This window comes from Garra rufa, chromosome 17, assembly GCF_049309525.1.
Source record: "Garra rufa chromosome 17, GarRuf1.0, whole genome shotgun sequence".
In the NCBI taxonomy this organism is placed as follows: Eukaryota; Metazoa; Chordata; class Actinopteri; order Cypriniformes; family Cyprinidae; genus Garra; species Garra rufa.
The window spans coordinates 31,499,755-31,512,476 of record NC_133377.1 but is presented as its reverse complement, the minus strand read 5'-3'; the positions used below and the strand labels follow the sequence as shown (position 1 = coordinate 31,512,476).

General features: G+C 34.7%; 1 protein-coding gene and 1 pseudogene across 1 annotated transcript; both read right to left on the bottom strand.

The window, feature by feature from the left end:
* Positions 1-1,176: 1,176 nt before the first annotated feature.
* LOC141289364 (free fatty acid receptor 3-like) lies at positions 1,177-2,573 on the bottom strand (annotated as a pseudogene).
* A 5,176-nt stretch (positions 2,574-7,749) lies between these two features.
* LOC141289362 (free fatty acid receptor 2-like) lies at positions 7,750-8,676 on the bottom strand. The gene has a single exon (XM_073821473.1). It carries the CDS (start codon positions 8,674-8,676, stop codon positions 7,750-7,752), a length of 927 nt encoding a protein of 308 aa, XP_073677574.1.
* Between the last annotated feature and the right edge of the window lie 4,046 nt (positions 8,677-12,722).

Here is a 12,722-nt window from a genome sequence, read left to right as displayed (position 1 = left end):
CTAATTGCACGTCTATTAATAAACTGTTTAAATCATAATAATGAGTCTTTAATTGTCTACATAGCTTAATAAGCGTTCAAGTGCTCGCATAAAGCTTACCACATCACACTGGGGGAATTAATGATTATGAATGTGTCAGGGAAAAACAATAAGGAGGCTGAATTAACATTTTAACAGGGTATTCACGGTTCCTTGATATCCTTTAAAGTTTGTGAATCTGAAAAAAAAAAAAATTAAGGCCTAGAAAGTTTTTGAAAATAAACATAGATACAGGTCCTTGAAAGTGCTTGAATTTATTTTGTGCAAGATGTTTTCTGTAAAAAATTCCTTATTGTTCCCTCTAGTCCGCTAATGTGTTATTTCGCCAACACTTCGTTGCCTACCCAGATAGCACACGTACGTCTGCAAGATGTCTGTTAAGGATCTTTTAATCTGCAAACATCTGCAAGATGTCAGTTTTACATAAATTGTAAATCATAAAAATCTTAAAGACATCTAGACGTCTATTTGACATCTGATAGGAGACGTCCTATAGACATATTGCAGATAAGCAAACACTCTTGCAGATGTAAATGTCAGATAGATGTCTCTGAGATGTATGTGTTCTATCAGGGTATGCATGCATGCTTGTTTGCTTGATTTGCACTAGTTACGTGCATTTAGGCATTACATTAAGTGTTTCCCACATGAGGTACTTTGTGTTGTACGTTGCCATGATGTCCACGTGCACACAAAACTACTACGATGGTACCTCAAGGTTTCACAGACACACCATGAAACATTGCAAAAATTGGCTGAAACTGCTGTAACGTGATGCCTAGAAAATGCAAGTTTCAAGATATTTGGCTCACCAAAGAAGATTGGCTTGCCTGAGATTAAAAGGACCAACTATCAAAGTGGATAGCATGTACCTTAAAACTTCTGTTTACTTGACCCTAAGCTCTTTTCAGTGTAATCCATGCATAGATGTTCATGTACTGAAAATTCTTCAGTTATATGCAAAGCAGAAATACAACAAATAGAATATTAGATCTCTGTCATATGGCCAAAAAAAGAAGCAAAAAATGCAATTCTGCATTTAAAATCGTATTGGGCCCTTCAGACCATTGCTAAGCCCCCCTGAACGCCGGACCTAAAAAGCAAACATTTTTCTAGGTTAACGGCCATGTAAAGCTGCTACTTGCATATTTTAGACAACAAGCCATATTTGAGGTCAATGAATGATGTGAAAATGAAGTGAATTTCAATGGATATCCTGGAACAGGGAGCAGCAAACATTTATAGGGACACTGTCAATTTGAAGGCAGTTTGAGTCTGTCACAAAGACAGGCGTGATGCTCTCAGGTCAGTTATTTCAGTGATTTTTCAAGAACAGTTGGATCAACTTAAAAAATTACTTCAATTGGTAACACCTAAAAAAATTAAGTTGATTGAACTAAGATTATTTAAGTGTGATTGACCACACTTAGATAATCTTAGTTCAATCAACCTAATTTTTTAGGTGTTACCAATTGAAGTAATTATTTTAAGTTGAACCAACTGTTCACTTTTTACAGTGTATAGGACCCTTTTCTGCTTATACAATAAATAAAAAACATGTACAGTGCATGTAAGGTTACAATATGATGTCTATGTATATTTGTTTTGTGTGATATTGGTAATACATTTTTAAGTGTAAGAACAATAAATAGCTTTAAATAGGCATAAAACTACACAAGGCTTTCACACATACTTTGATGGGCCTTCTCATATCTTTAGAGACACAGAAAAATATAATAGGATCAAAACATACATTTAAAGTGTTCAGCATAAAAGCTTTCATTTGCCAATTTGGAATTTCTTTTTTGATAAAGCCCACTATGTGTGATACATTGTAGGGTGCAAAACTAATTGCAAACACAAGGAGAGTCCCCACAACCAGTCCAATCACCCGAAGTTTACGCTGTCGCTTGAAGAGAGGACACTTTATCAAAATATGAATTAAACTGATGTAACAGAAGCAGCTGATAAGGAGGGGTAGAAGGAAAAACACCACTGCTAAACTCAGCCAAACTGAAAGCAGTTCTTTGAGCTGTTTTGCTGTGAGGTTACCATTACATCCCTGAGCTTCGGCATAAGTGTTGTTGTGCGCTTCATTAGAATCTAAATATGATGCCTTCAATGGAAATATTGAAAATACTGAAAAAATCACCCAGGTGATAACACATATAAATTATTCTTTTTGGACTTTTATACTTAACTGGAAAAGCTACACAAACATAGCGCTCAGCGCTGATTGCTGCCAAGAACAGGCTGCTGGAATAAAGTGGAAAAAAGAACATGATCATACTGAAGCCACACAGGAAATGGGGCATGTTCCAAACCATGTTATCGGCAGCCTCTTTCATCTTTAAAGGCAAGAAGGTGAGGAAGATGAGGTCAGAAAGAGCGAGGTTCAACATGAATATGTCAATGGGAATAGGCTTACGGTGAATCTTGCGAATACATGAGCAGAACGCCAGGAAAGCATTAGGAAAACCAATCAGGAATGTGATGATATAAATGATGAGAAATGCTGTTGAATCTTCTGACATTGTTGTCGGCCTGTGGTAAAGTTCTTCACTTTGCTGTAGAAAATAACCCTGCAAGTTCCTAAAACATCACCTTTAATATATAAACACACACACTTTAGGATGTTTTCTTTTAATATAAAAAAAGTAAAACAAAACCTCTTGAATATATTAAAAACACAAGCGGTTTTTACCTTACCAAAATCTATTTCTTTCTATTATTAGTAGTCTTGATCTAATCAATGGAATTTCTGGAAATGTGCTTCCGTAATGCACTCCACACACCTGGATGGCATAGATACAGCAAACAGTATTATGATTTGCATCCTGTCACATTATGAAAATATGTTTAGAATTGAGCCACTGTTTTCCCCACAATTTCTTTGCATCAGTACCCTCAGGCTTACTAGCCGAGCTAATGCTCATTAAAAATACAAATAATCAGACCACTCTATGTTCCATTTATTAGCTGCGAAAAGCACACTTAAAGTCTGGAGGCTGCAATAAAGAAATAGTTGATATTATTATTCAGTCTTGGATCCAAGCATTGTTGAACAGTTCTTAAGTTTTATCATCTTAGTGATCAAGTATGTCTAGCTTCAAAATGACAAGTATGTCTGTATCACAAGTCTAGAAAAATATCATTTTTTTTTTCTTTTTACAGTTGAACAGATGTGGTTATTATAAACTGTTGACAAGAGTATGACAAGAACAGCATTTAATTTTTTTTAGAATACTTTATTTATTTGGCTAAATCTTAAATGGCTGTTGCATTAAATTAGTTAATATTGATTCATCATCTGTGTACCATAATCCAACTGCTGAGTGCAGAGAGTGTTTTGAAAAAATGCTGTAATGGTAATAGAAAACAATTGACTGTGCCAATCAAAACATAAATGAAATGAGATCATTCAGAATTATCAGGTTTATATATATATATATATATATATATATATATAATTCAAACAACATGCTTATTCTGACCTGTACAGATTAAAATTAATTAAAAGAATTAGATAGCATATTACATTTTATTGTGTTTTAAATTAGTAAAATATTCTTACTGACAAATGGGCAAAACCTAGGATAGTGGCAAATTTTAAAAATGTAAAAATACAAAATGTAAAAATACAACTAAGTAGTATTGGGTGAAAGTAATTTGTCTTTTAATGTCATAAATTGATTTTTGTTGTAAATATGTCTGACAAGATTGTTACACTGAATGACATTTTAGTGGGTGTCTTTTGTAAATTAGGGAAAAATGTAAATACATTTTTTGCTCAGAAAAACGAAAAACAAAAATGAAAAACATTAAACAGAACTGGTTATTTTTTTTAAAAAACAATTTAATGCAGTATTACACTTTTCTTCTTTGACCCATGTGTATATATATGTCTTAAAAAAGCAATGTTATTTCAAGAAAGCTTGTTATATTTTAGTAGATATTTGGAGATGTTTTGTAAAAGTGACAGTTACCACCTCTGTGTTTTATAGTTTCTCACCACAATAAATAAGTACAATAGGTGTGTTCCAATATAATATATTTTCAAAACATCTAAATAGATTTTAAGACTTAAGTACTCACCACAACTCTTCAGGGTATGGCTTAGGCTTCCCTTTCATTTTTAACAGTAACTTTTAACATGCGTGTTTATCCGTTCTCTGATCTTTACTGGGTAGTACCTTGTTGCAAACCACAAACAATCACATGGGTATTTGTTCACTTATTTAATATGTAAATAAAGGACTTTTTTGGTATAGATATGAGGCCCCAAAATGGTGTAAGAAGTATTTCTTCTTAGATATTAAGGATATCAACAATTTCTGGACATCATCGTGGTCCTGCAGTGACTTTTGCGTGAACAAATAATTCTTTATTTCCATTCACAAAAACAGCATCAGGAAATGGAAATAGACCCAGAGAATGTAAGAGCAATTTAACTTATATTTACAAAACAATACAGTTTTTTGCTATTTTACATTTTTTTGTCATTATAATAATTTGCTATTGTTTATATTTTTGTTTAAAACCACTAAAAAACACTTATCCAATATCTTTAATAAACACCAAAAGATTATCTCACAGCTCATGTGCTTCCCTTAAATTTTATTAAGTGACCCACAATCCCAAGTTTAAAAAAAAATCCATGCGCCAAGTCAACATCTCATTTATTTCCATGAGCATCTTGCCATAGCCTAATCAGGTCACTTTTATGGACGAGGCTGCTTTGTTTGCTTTTGCCTTGTCGTCTTTAGATTCACCATGGCTTACTATTGACGCAACCTGTGTCGTTGTTGTTTGAGGGTTCCTGGAAGCCCTGATGCCATGACTTGCATGATGCATTCCTTCGTTTATGGTACAATCTGTCCACCAAATCCCTTGGCATCAACAGTGAAAGCATTAATGTTACGACCTTAGATGGAATTTTTGTCTAGGAATTTAAAAGGAGTAACATTGAGATGACCAAAAGAAGAAGCTTAAAGCCTAGTTCAGACTGCTTGATTTTAGCCCCGATTTTGACTCGCCGACAGGTTTTGAGAAATCGCCGATAAATGCCCGAAATCACAGGCAAATCGGTGCTCGTTCACGTGAGTGACAATCACACAGTGTGAACTATCAAAGACCCGATCTGAGAGAATCGCCGACGTGTCGCCGACACCCGTGAGATATTTGGCATGCTAAACATCTGGACCTGTCGGCGACTCAAAATCATGCCGTGTGAAAGGTGATCTGACTGAAAATCACATCGGCGATTACCTACAGCCAATGAGACAGCAACATCCAGGCCAGCGGGAAGTTGGGGGAGGAGTAACGAAGGTAGACCACAGTATCAACAAGAATAGCTTCGGCTTCTTCTCTTTTCGCTGCAAATGAGTGCACATGCTATTTGTATGACAAGCTTCTTGCGGGCTACCATTTTTTTTTTTATAATAATACCAGTCTCATGTGAGAACTTGCACGCCTGACCTCGCGTTGTTTCCATGTCACTTCTCGCGTGTGTTTGGTTGTGAGACGTAGTTTGCGGACCGGGACAAAGTTGTCGGCGATTCTTCCTATTGTAAAGTCATGCAGTGTGAAACCCCCTGTCGCCGATCCATCGTGCAGTGTGAACACAGCAGCGACAGAATGCTACCCCAGATAGTCATGCAGTGTGAAAACATCTGTGACGCGATTGCTTTGAAAATCGTGCAGTCTGAACTCGGCTTAAGGTAAAAGTGGCAAGAGAAACGCAGGACATCAGATTAACACCGCAAAAGATTTATTGCTCCCAAAACCATGAGTATTTACAAACATTTAGGAAAACAAAATATTAAACAACAATAATTTATATAACCCAGACAAGCGGAAGAGGAACTGAAAGTAGCGCTAGAAAATCAAAGAAATAAATATAACAAAAAGATCCCCACTGTCTCCACCCGGTCCTCTAAATCAGTGGTTCTCAATCCTGGTCCTGGGGGACCCCTGCTCTGCACATTTTGCATGTCTCCCGTATTTAACACACCTGATTGAGATCAGCTCATTAGGAGAGAGATCCATGAACTGAACTAACAAACTGAAGATCTCAATCAGGTGTGTTAAATAAGAGAGACATGCAAAATGTGCAGAGCAGGGGTCCCCCAGGACCAGGATTGAGAACCACTGCTCTAAATAAGAAAACAAAAATATGAAAAAGAAATCTTCAGCGCAAATGCACCCTAAACTTACTCTAACTAAAAAACACACAAATACACATTTAGCGCACTTCACTAAACTGGTGTGTCTAATACAGAGAGTAAAATCCTGCGTGCAAGGTATGTATTTCACGTGACTTACTAGGCTGTTCCAGGTCTCCCTTGTCTGTAAGCAAAGACTATACCAAAGTCCCTTTAAGGCAAGTCATGTCACTCGGCGGCAATCTTTGAAACGCTACTCGGGCAGGCAAGTGCAGCTCCTATCTCTTTGAATGGGGAAACATCAAATTCTCCAAAACTGCTTGCGAACCAAGCTTACGTTTAAATTTCATATTTTAAATCTCCAAAGAAATCCAACAAGACCTTGATTAGTAAAGTCAGCGCATCACTGCAGCTGCCGTTAGAAGTCCCGGTTGCTATAAAAACAGTCGGCGCTCTAAGACGTGCGCTCAGTACTGCGCATGCACACTGGCTCATTTAGCCGGAAAAATAAGCTTTTTTTACGCTATTGGAGCACAAGGAACCATATTTATGAGACAGTTCTTGTTGGATTTCTTTAGAGATTTAAAATATGAAATTTAATCGTAAGCTTGGTGAACAGTTTTGGAGAATTTGATGTTTCCCCATTCAAAGAGATAGGAGCTGCACTTGCCTGCCCGAGTAGCGTTTCAAAGATGGCCGCCGAGTGACATGACTTGCCTTAAAGGGACTTTGCTGTAAGTCAGCAATTAGATCACAAGTTTAAGTGGAGCATAAGCGGGCTAAAGGTGTCAAAGACACATAACGTTCATCATGAACGTAGCTGTCACAAATGGCAAAACTTTACACAGGTCATTCCAACAAATCTCACGCTAGTCTCGTAAGCATTAACAATCATAGCAGATGAACTAACGCCACCAAACAGCCAGTGACACAAGTCAAACACACTCCATCTTCTAGTTGCCGCTTCCATTTTAAAGGACTCCAGGCAGATCGCAAATATTGTAACTAGTATGGGTTTTGCGTATTTGGCGTGCTGTCTGATGGAAGGGCTCCGAGCTCTGAATTTTGGCCCGAACTCAGAGTACCCCCCGGGTTAGGACAGAAATAGTTGTAAATGCGGAGAAGGGGTGGTGGAGGGATGCTAAAAAACTGTCAAGGAACAAAGGTAAGGCTGCGGTATATAAATACATAACTGTTAATAGGTTGATTACTGATTGCGGTCCTCATGTTCATCCAGGTTAATTATCTGATCGTGCTCCTCCCGTGCTCCTTATTAATTTGACTTTTAACTTATTATTGAAGAATGAGCCTATTTCCAAAAAAAGTGGAGTGTTCCTTTAAGAAAACATATCTTTTATATGTTGTAGTGATTGATCTACTCTTATGAGCTTGGCCACAATCAGAATCTTTTGATGTTTAATAGATAGTGTCTTTTTGCACTTTATATGACTATTTTGTTTTGCATTGTTTTTGTGTAGATGATTGTGATAATGCAATTGTTTTTGCATTATCGCAAGCCACAATTTTTTCTAAATACTTAAAATATTTAGGTGCACAACAACATAAATCTCTTTAAACAGGCATATAACTGAAACAAAGCATTTGCACAAACACCGATTGCCTTTCTCATCTCCTTAGAGATACAGTAAAATATAACAAGATTAAAACATGGGTTTAAAGTAGTCGGAATTAAAGCTTTCATAAACCAGTCTGGATTTTTTTGTCTGATGAAACCAACTATGTATGATGCACTGATAGGAGCATAACAAACTGTCAACACAAGGAGTGTCCCCAAAGCCAGTCCAATCGCCCGGAGCCTGCGCCAGCGGTTAATGAGAGGAAGCTTCCACAAAATGCAGATGACATTAATGTAACAGAAGCAGCAAATGATGAAAGTACAGCTTAATAGCACAAGAGCAGCCAGACGTATTTTAAGCAGTTCTCTTAGCTGTGTAGAGGTAAAGTTACTGTAACATCTCTGAGGTTCTGTCACCAGAGGGCGCTGATTAGTAGTGTTGTGTATTTCAGAATTAGTGTATGTGGCTTTGTAAGCAAATACTATTAGTACTGTAACAAGCACCCAGATGGCAACACATATTAATATTGTATAGATGTTTCTTCTTTGACTTTTGTACTTAATTGGAAATCGTACACAAACATAGCGTTCAGCGCTTATTGCTCCTAAAAACAGGCTGCTGGAACAGAAAGGAAGAAAGAACATGAACATATTGAAGTGGCACAAGATATAGGGCATGTTCCAAACCATGTTATCTGCAGCCTCTTTCGTCTTGACAGGCAGGAAGGTGAGGTAGATGAGGTCAGAAACAGTGAGGTTCAACATAAATATGTCAATGGGAATAGGCTTCCGGTGAATCTTGCGAATACATGAGCAGAACGCCAGTACAGTGTTAGGAAAACTAATCAGGAATGTGATGATATAAATGACGAGAAATGCTGTTGAATCTTCTGACATTGTTATAAGCCTATGGTAAAGTTCTTCGCTTTAGAAACAGCCCTGCAGGTTTTCTTAAAAGCTGAACCTGTAATATACACACACATCTATGTTAGATGTATTCCTATAGATTTTTAGTATTGTAAAACTATTTAAAGTATCAGCTACTGTGGTTTTATCTAGGACTTACCAACACTATGTCCCTGTTATTTGTCTTGACAAAATCAATGGGCTCCTACGCAGTTCTGTAACACACTCTAGTCACCTGGACAGCATGGATACATCAAATTGTATTATGCTTTGCATTCTATTTCTATCTGAATATTTGTATATTTTAATGACCCGTTATTTTCAGAGTATGTCACAGCAGCGTCCATCTGCTATTTTAATTAGCAAAACTGTAAGCCAGTTATAGCAGTGGGCGTTTACTTGCAAACCTTGAATGCAAACTGCCTAAAAAAAAGTTTGTTTTGGAGAGAGTCTCAAAAACGAAGTGAACCTTAGAGAACATTATAAAATAATAATAAAAAAAGCAGTTCATGACCATTAGTCCCATTTACCATTAGTCCTGCTCTAAACTAACAGTATTAGTCTTTACAAAAATAAAATATTATACACTACCGCTCAAAAGTTTGGGATCAGTAAGGCTTGTAATGTTTTTTTTTTTTTTAAAGAAGTCTCTTATGCTCATCAAGGCTGCATTTATTTGATCAAAAATACAGAGAAATAAACAGTTATATTGCAAAATGTTATTACAATATAAGATAATGTTTTTATCTTAATATACTTTAAAATATAATTTATTTCTGCGATGCAAAGCTGATTTTTATTTTATTTTTTTATCAGCTGTTACTCCAGTCTTAAGTGTCACATGATCCTTTAGAAATCATTCTAATGCTGATTTATTATTAGAATTTTTTTGGCACTTGTGGTTCTTTTTTTCAGAATTCTTTGAATAACATAAAAATTAAAAAGAACAGCATTTATTCCAAATATAAATATTTTCTAACAATATAAATCTATGCTATCACTTTGTATTAATTAAACACATCCTTGGAGAATAAAAGTATTAAAAAGAAAGAATAAAAATGTACTGACCCCAAAATATTTGAACAGTAGTTTATATTGTTAGAAAACCTTTCTATTTTAAATAAATGTTGTTCTTTTAAATCTTTTATTGATCATAGAATACTGGAAAAAAGTATCACAGGTTCCAAAAGAATATTAAGCAGCACAACTGTTGCCAGCACTGATAGTATATCAGCATATTAGAACGGTTTCTAAAGGATCTGAAGACTGGAGTAATGATTCTGAAAATTCAACTTTATTTACAGATATAAATACAAATTTAATGTATATTAATGAAGAAAAACATTGTTTTACATCATAATAATATTTCACAATATTACAGGTACAAGTTGGAACTGAAGCAATCAAAAAGTAGCATCCCCCATTAATGTTTAATCAATACAATATTCTGATGATACATAATAAATTCCACAATTCATAATGAAAGTTAAGGTAAAAGAAAATTCCTCTGTATATATGTAATATTTAAAAAATATGTATACTGTATTACACAAGAACCTTGCAACAATGTTATTTTAGTTTAAAGATGTTTTGCAAAAATGTTATTAGTTTTTCATTACCGTAAAACAGGTGCATTTTAATACAGCATATTTTCAAAAATAGATCAATAGATTTTAATATAAATAGATTTCACACTCACCAAGACTCTTCAGTGGCTGTTTGCATAAACTACTTTGACAATGTCTTTAAAGTTACCTAATTTTTTTCTATTCAAGACTGGTTATAACTTTTTTTAATTCAGCTACAGAAAAGGAAGATTAGTATCATTTGAATCTGGAAAATTAGTTATATTCACTCTTAAGAGACAGGTTATGGTTTATGCTTCCTTCTCATTTTAAACAAACTTTTAACATGCATGTGTATTAGTTCTCACGACATTCCAGGGAAGTTCCACTTTGCAAACCACAAATTATCATAAGAGTTATTTTTCACAGGTAAGGTATTATGCAATGTGAACACAGAGGACCATTGTTTTGTTTTCTTTTCTTTTTTTTCTTTTTTTTCTTGATCTAGATAAGGCTGAAAATGTGTAAAATGTGTGTAAGGATGGATTCAAGGACATCATTGTGGCCCTGGAATGGCTATTGTGTGAACTTGTAATACACAGTGATGTACACATAAAATAAATATTTATAATATTAAATGCTGCAACAATTTATAATTTCCAATTACACCAAAAATCTGGAAAATGAAATCATCCAAGAGAATGCAATGCCCATGTTAAACATTTTACACATTCATGTTTTTTATAACAGTATAAAATAACAATTACAGAATAAGTGTATCACAAAACAATTAAATTTAGCACATTGTTTATTAGTATTACTCTACTGAACATATTTAAATGAGATAAAAGTATTCATGGAATTTCCATACAGCCTTTGATCATTTAAATCTTCTTGCATGCTCAAAGGTTCCACTAGATAAACATTTGGTTATTTTACTATACTATAAAACTAATTATACTTACGTATACTTAACAGCTACCTTAGTAACTTATCAATAAGCAGCAAAGTTGAGGCAAAAGTCGTATTTAATAGACAGTTAATGGTGAGAACTGGTCCCCAAACTGAAATGTGACCATTCTTACTAGTCTAAAGTGTAAAATTTTGGTTAAAATAACAAAAAAAAAACTAAAAGGCAAACATTTGTGACAAGGGCAGGGCTCTATGCTTCCTTTTTTATTTTAATTTTAACTTAAAAAATTTAGGAGCGCAGATAAAATTTCAGTAGCACCTTCTAATCAATAAATTAAAGTCTGATAAAAAATTTGCCTTCCCATTACAAGGTGATATTTGACTTGTTAAAGTGATTTACAGGGGGATTTTGTTTTAACATTTGAAATGGCATTTTTCTAACGTTATTAAAATCATCTTTTAAAATCATATAAAGTCATCTTTTATGTCAAATTGTTTAAAAAAATATATATTTTTAAACTTTTTAAAAATGTTTAATGAGGCTCAGAGGTGGCATAAGTGCAAACAAATTCATAAATTCATGTTGAGATTAATGTTTTAAATATAACATTTTGAATACAGAAATATTAAATGATTTAAATAACTGAAAAGATACTTTAAAATGATACTAAAACTGCCAGTAGGTGGCGGAAAGTCACTGATTTAATTCATGAATCATTTCATTCATTTGATTCGTTCGGGAATAAAGCAAGTGACTGTCTTTATGAATGGGAAATTGAATCATTGACTAGATCAATTTAAAAACACGTATTCATTCATAAACGAAACACAGAAACAACTCAGTTATGACTTGTTTCAGACTACTTTTGATGACGAAATGGAGCAAAACCATGCAATAGTGTTACAGTCAGACAATGTAAGTCATTTAATATTAACTTTGTTTATTTAACTGTTGTATTAAATCAATCTCTCATTTACAACTCTCACACAACTTAGTTCATCGCGAAAGTTCCATTATAATTAGCAAAGCTCTCTACACTGCACGATGAATTTCTTATTTACACTCTATATACACTTTGTTTTATGAAAAAAATCATGAGATATGTCTGTGGTACATTACTCAACGTTGCAAAAACACGTAGAAACCTTTGAAGCTCCCCTCAACACAAACACAAATATTCTGATCGGGTTATTTGCACATGGTGCTTCCTAGATATATTTTCATAGTCGCATGCAGTAATTTTAAGTCGAAAATGCGTGGCACTGTAAAGCCCTGAAGGGAAAGCTGTGCGTAAACAGCTGATGTCTAAAAACTTGCGAAGTATTCACTCAACAAAGTCTTGGTTTACTTACCCTCAGTTTTTTTTTAATTCCACTGAGCACAAAAGTACATATTTTCAACGGCAACTAGGGCTGCACGATTAATTGAACGATGTTGTGAGGCGCGTTTAGTCAATGAAGCCGGTACTTTGATTAGTAGTAAATCTCCATCACATGCGTTCAGCTGGAGCGGCAATTAATACACAGAGACGTAGATCACTGACAAGCTACGCCAAATCG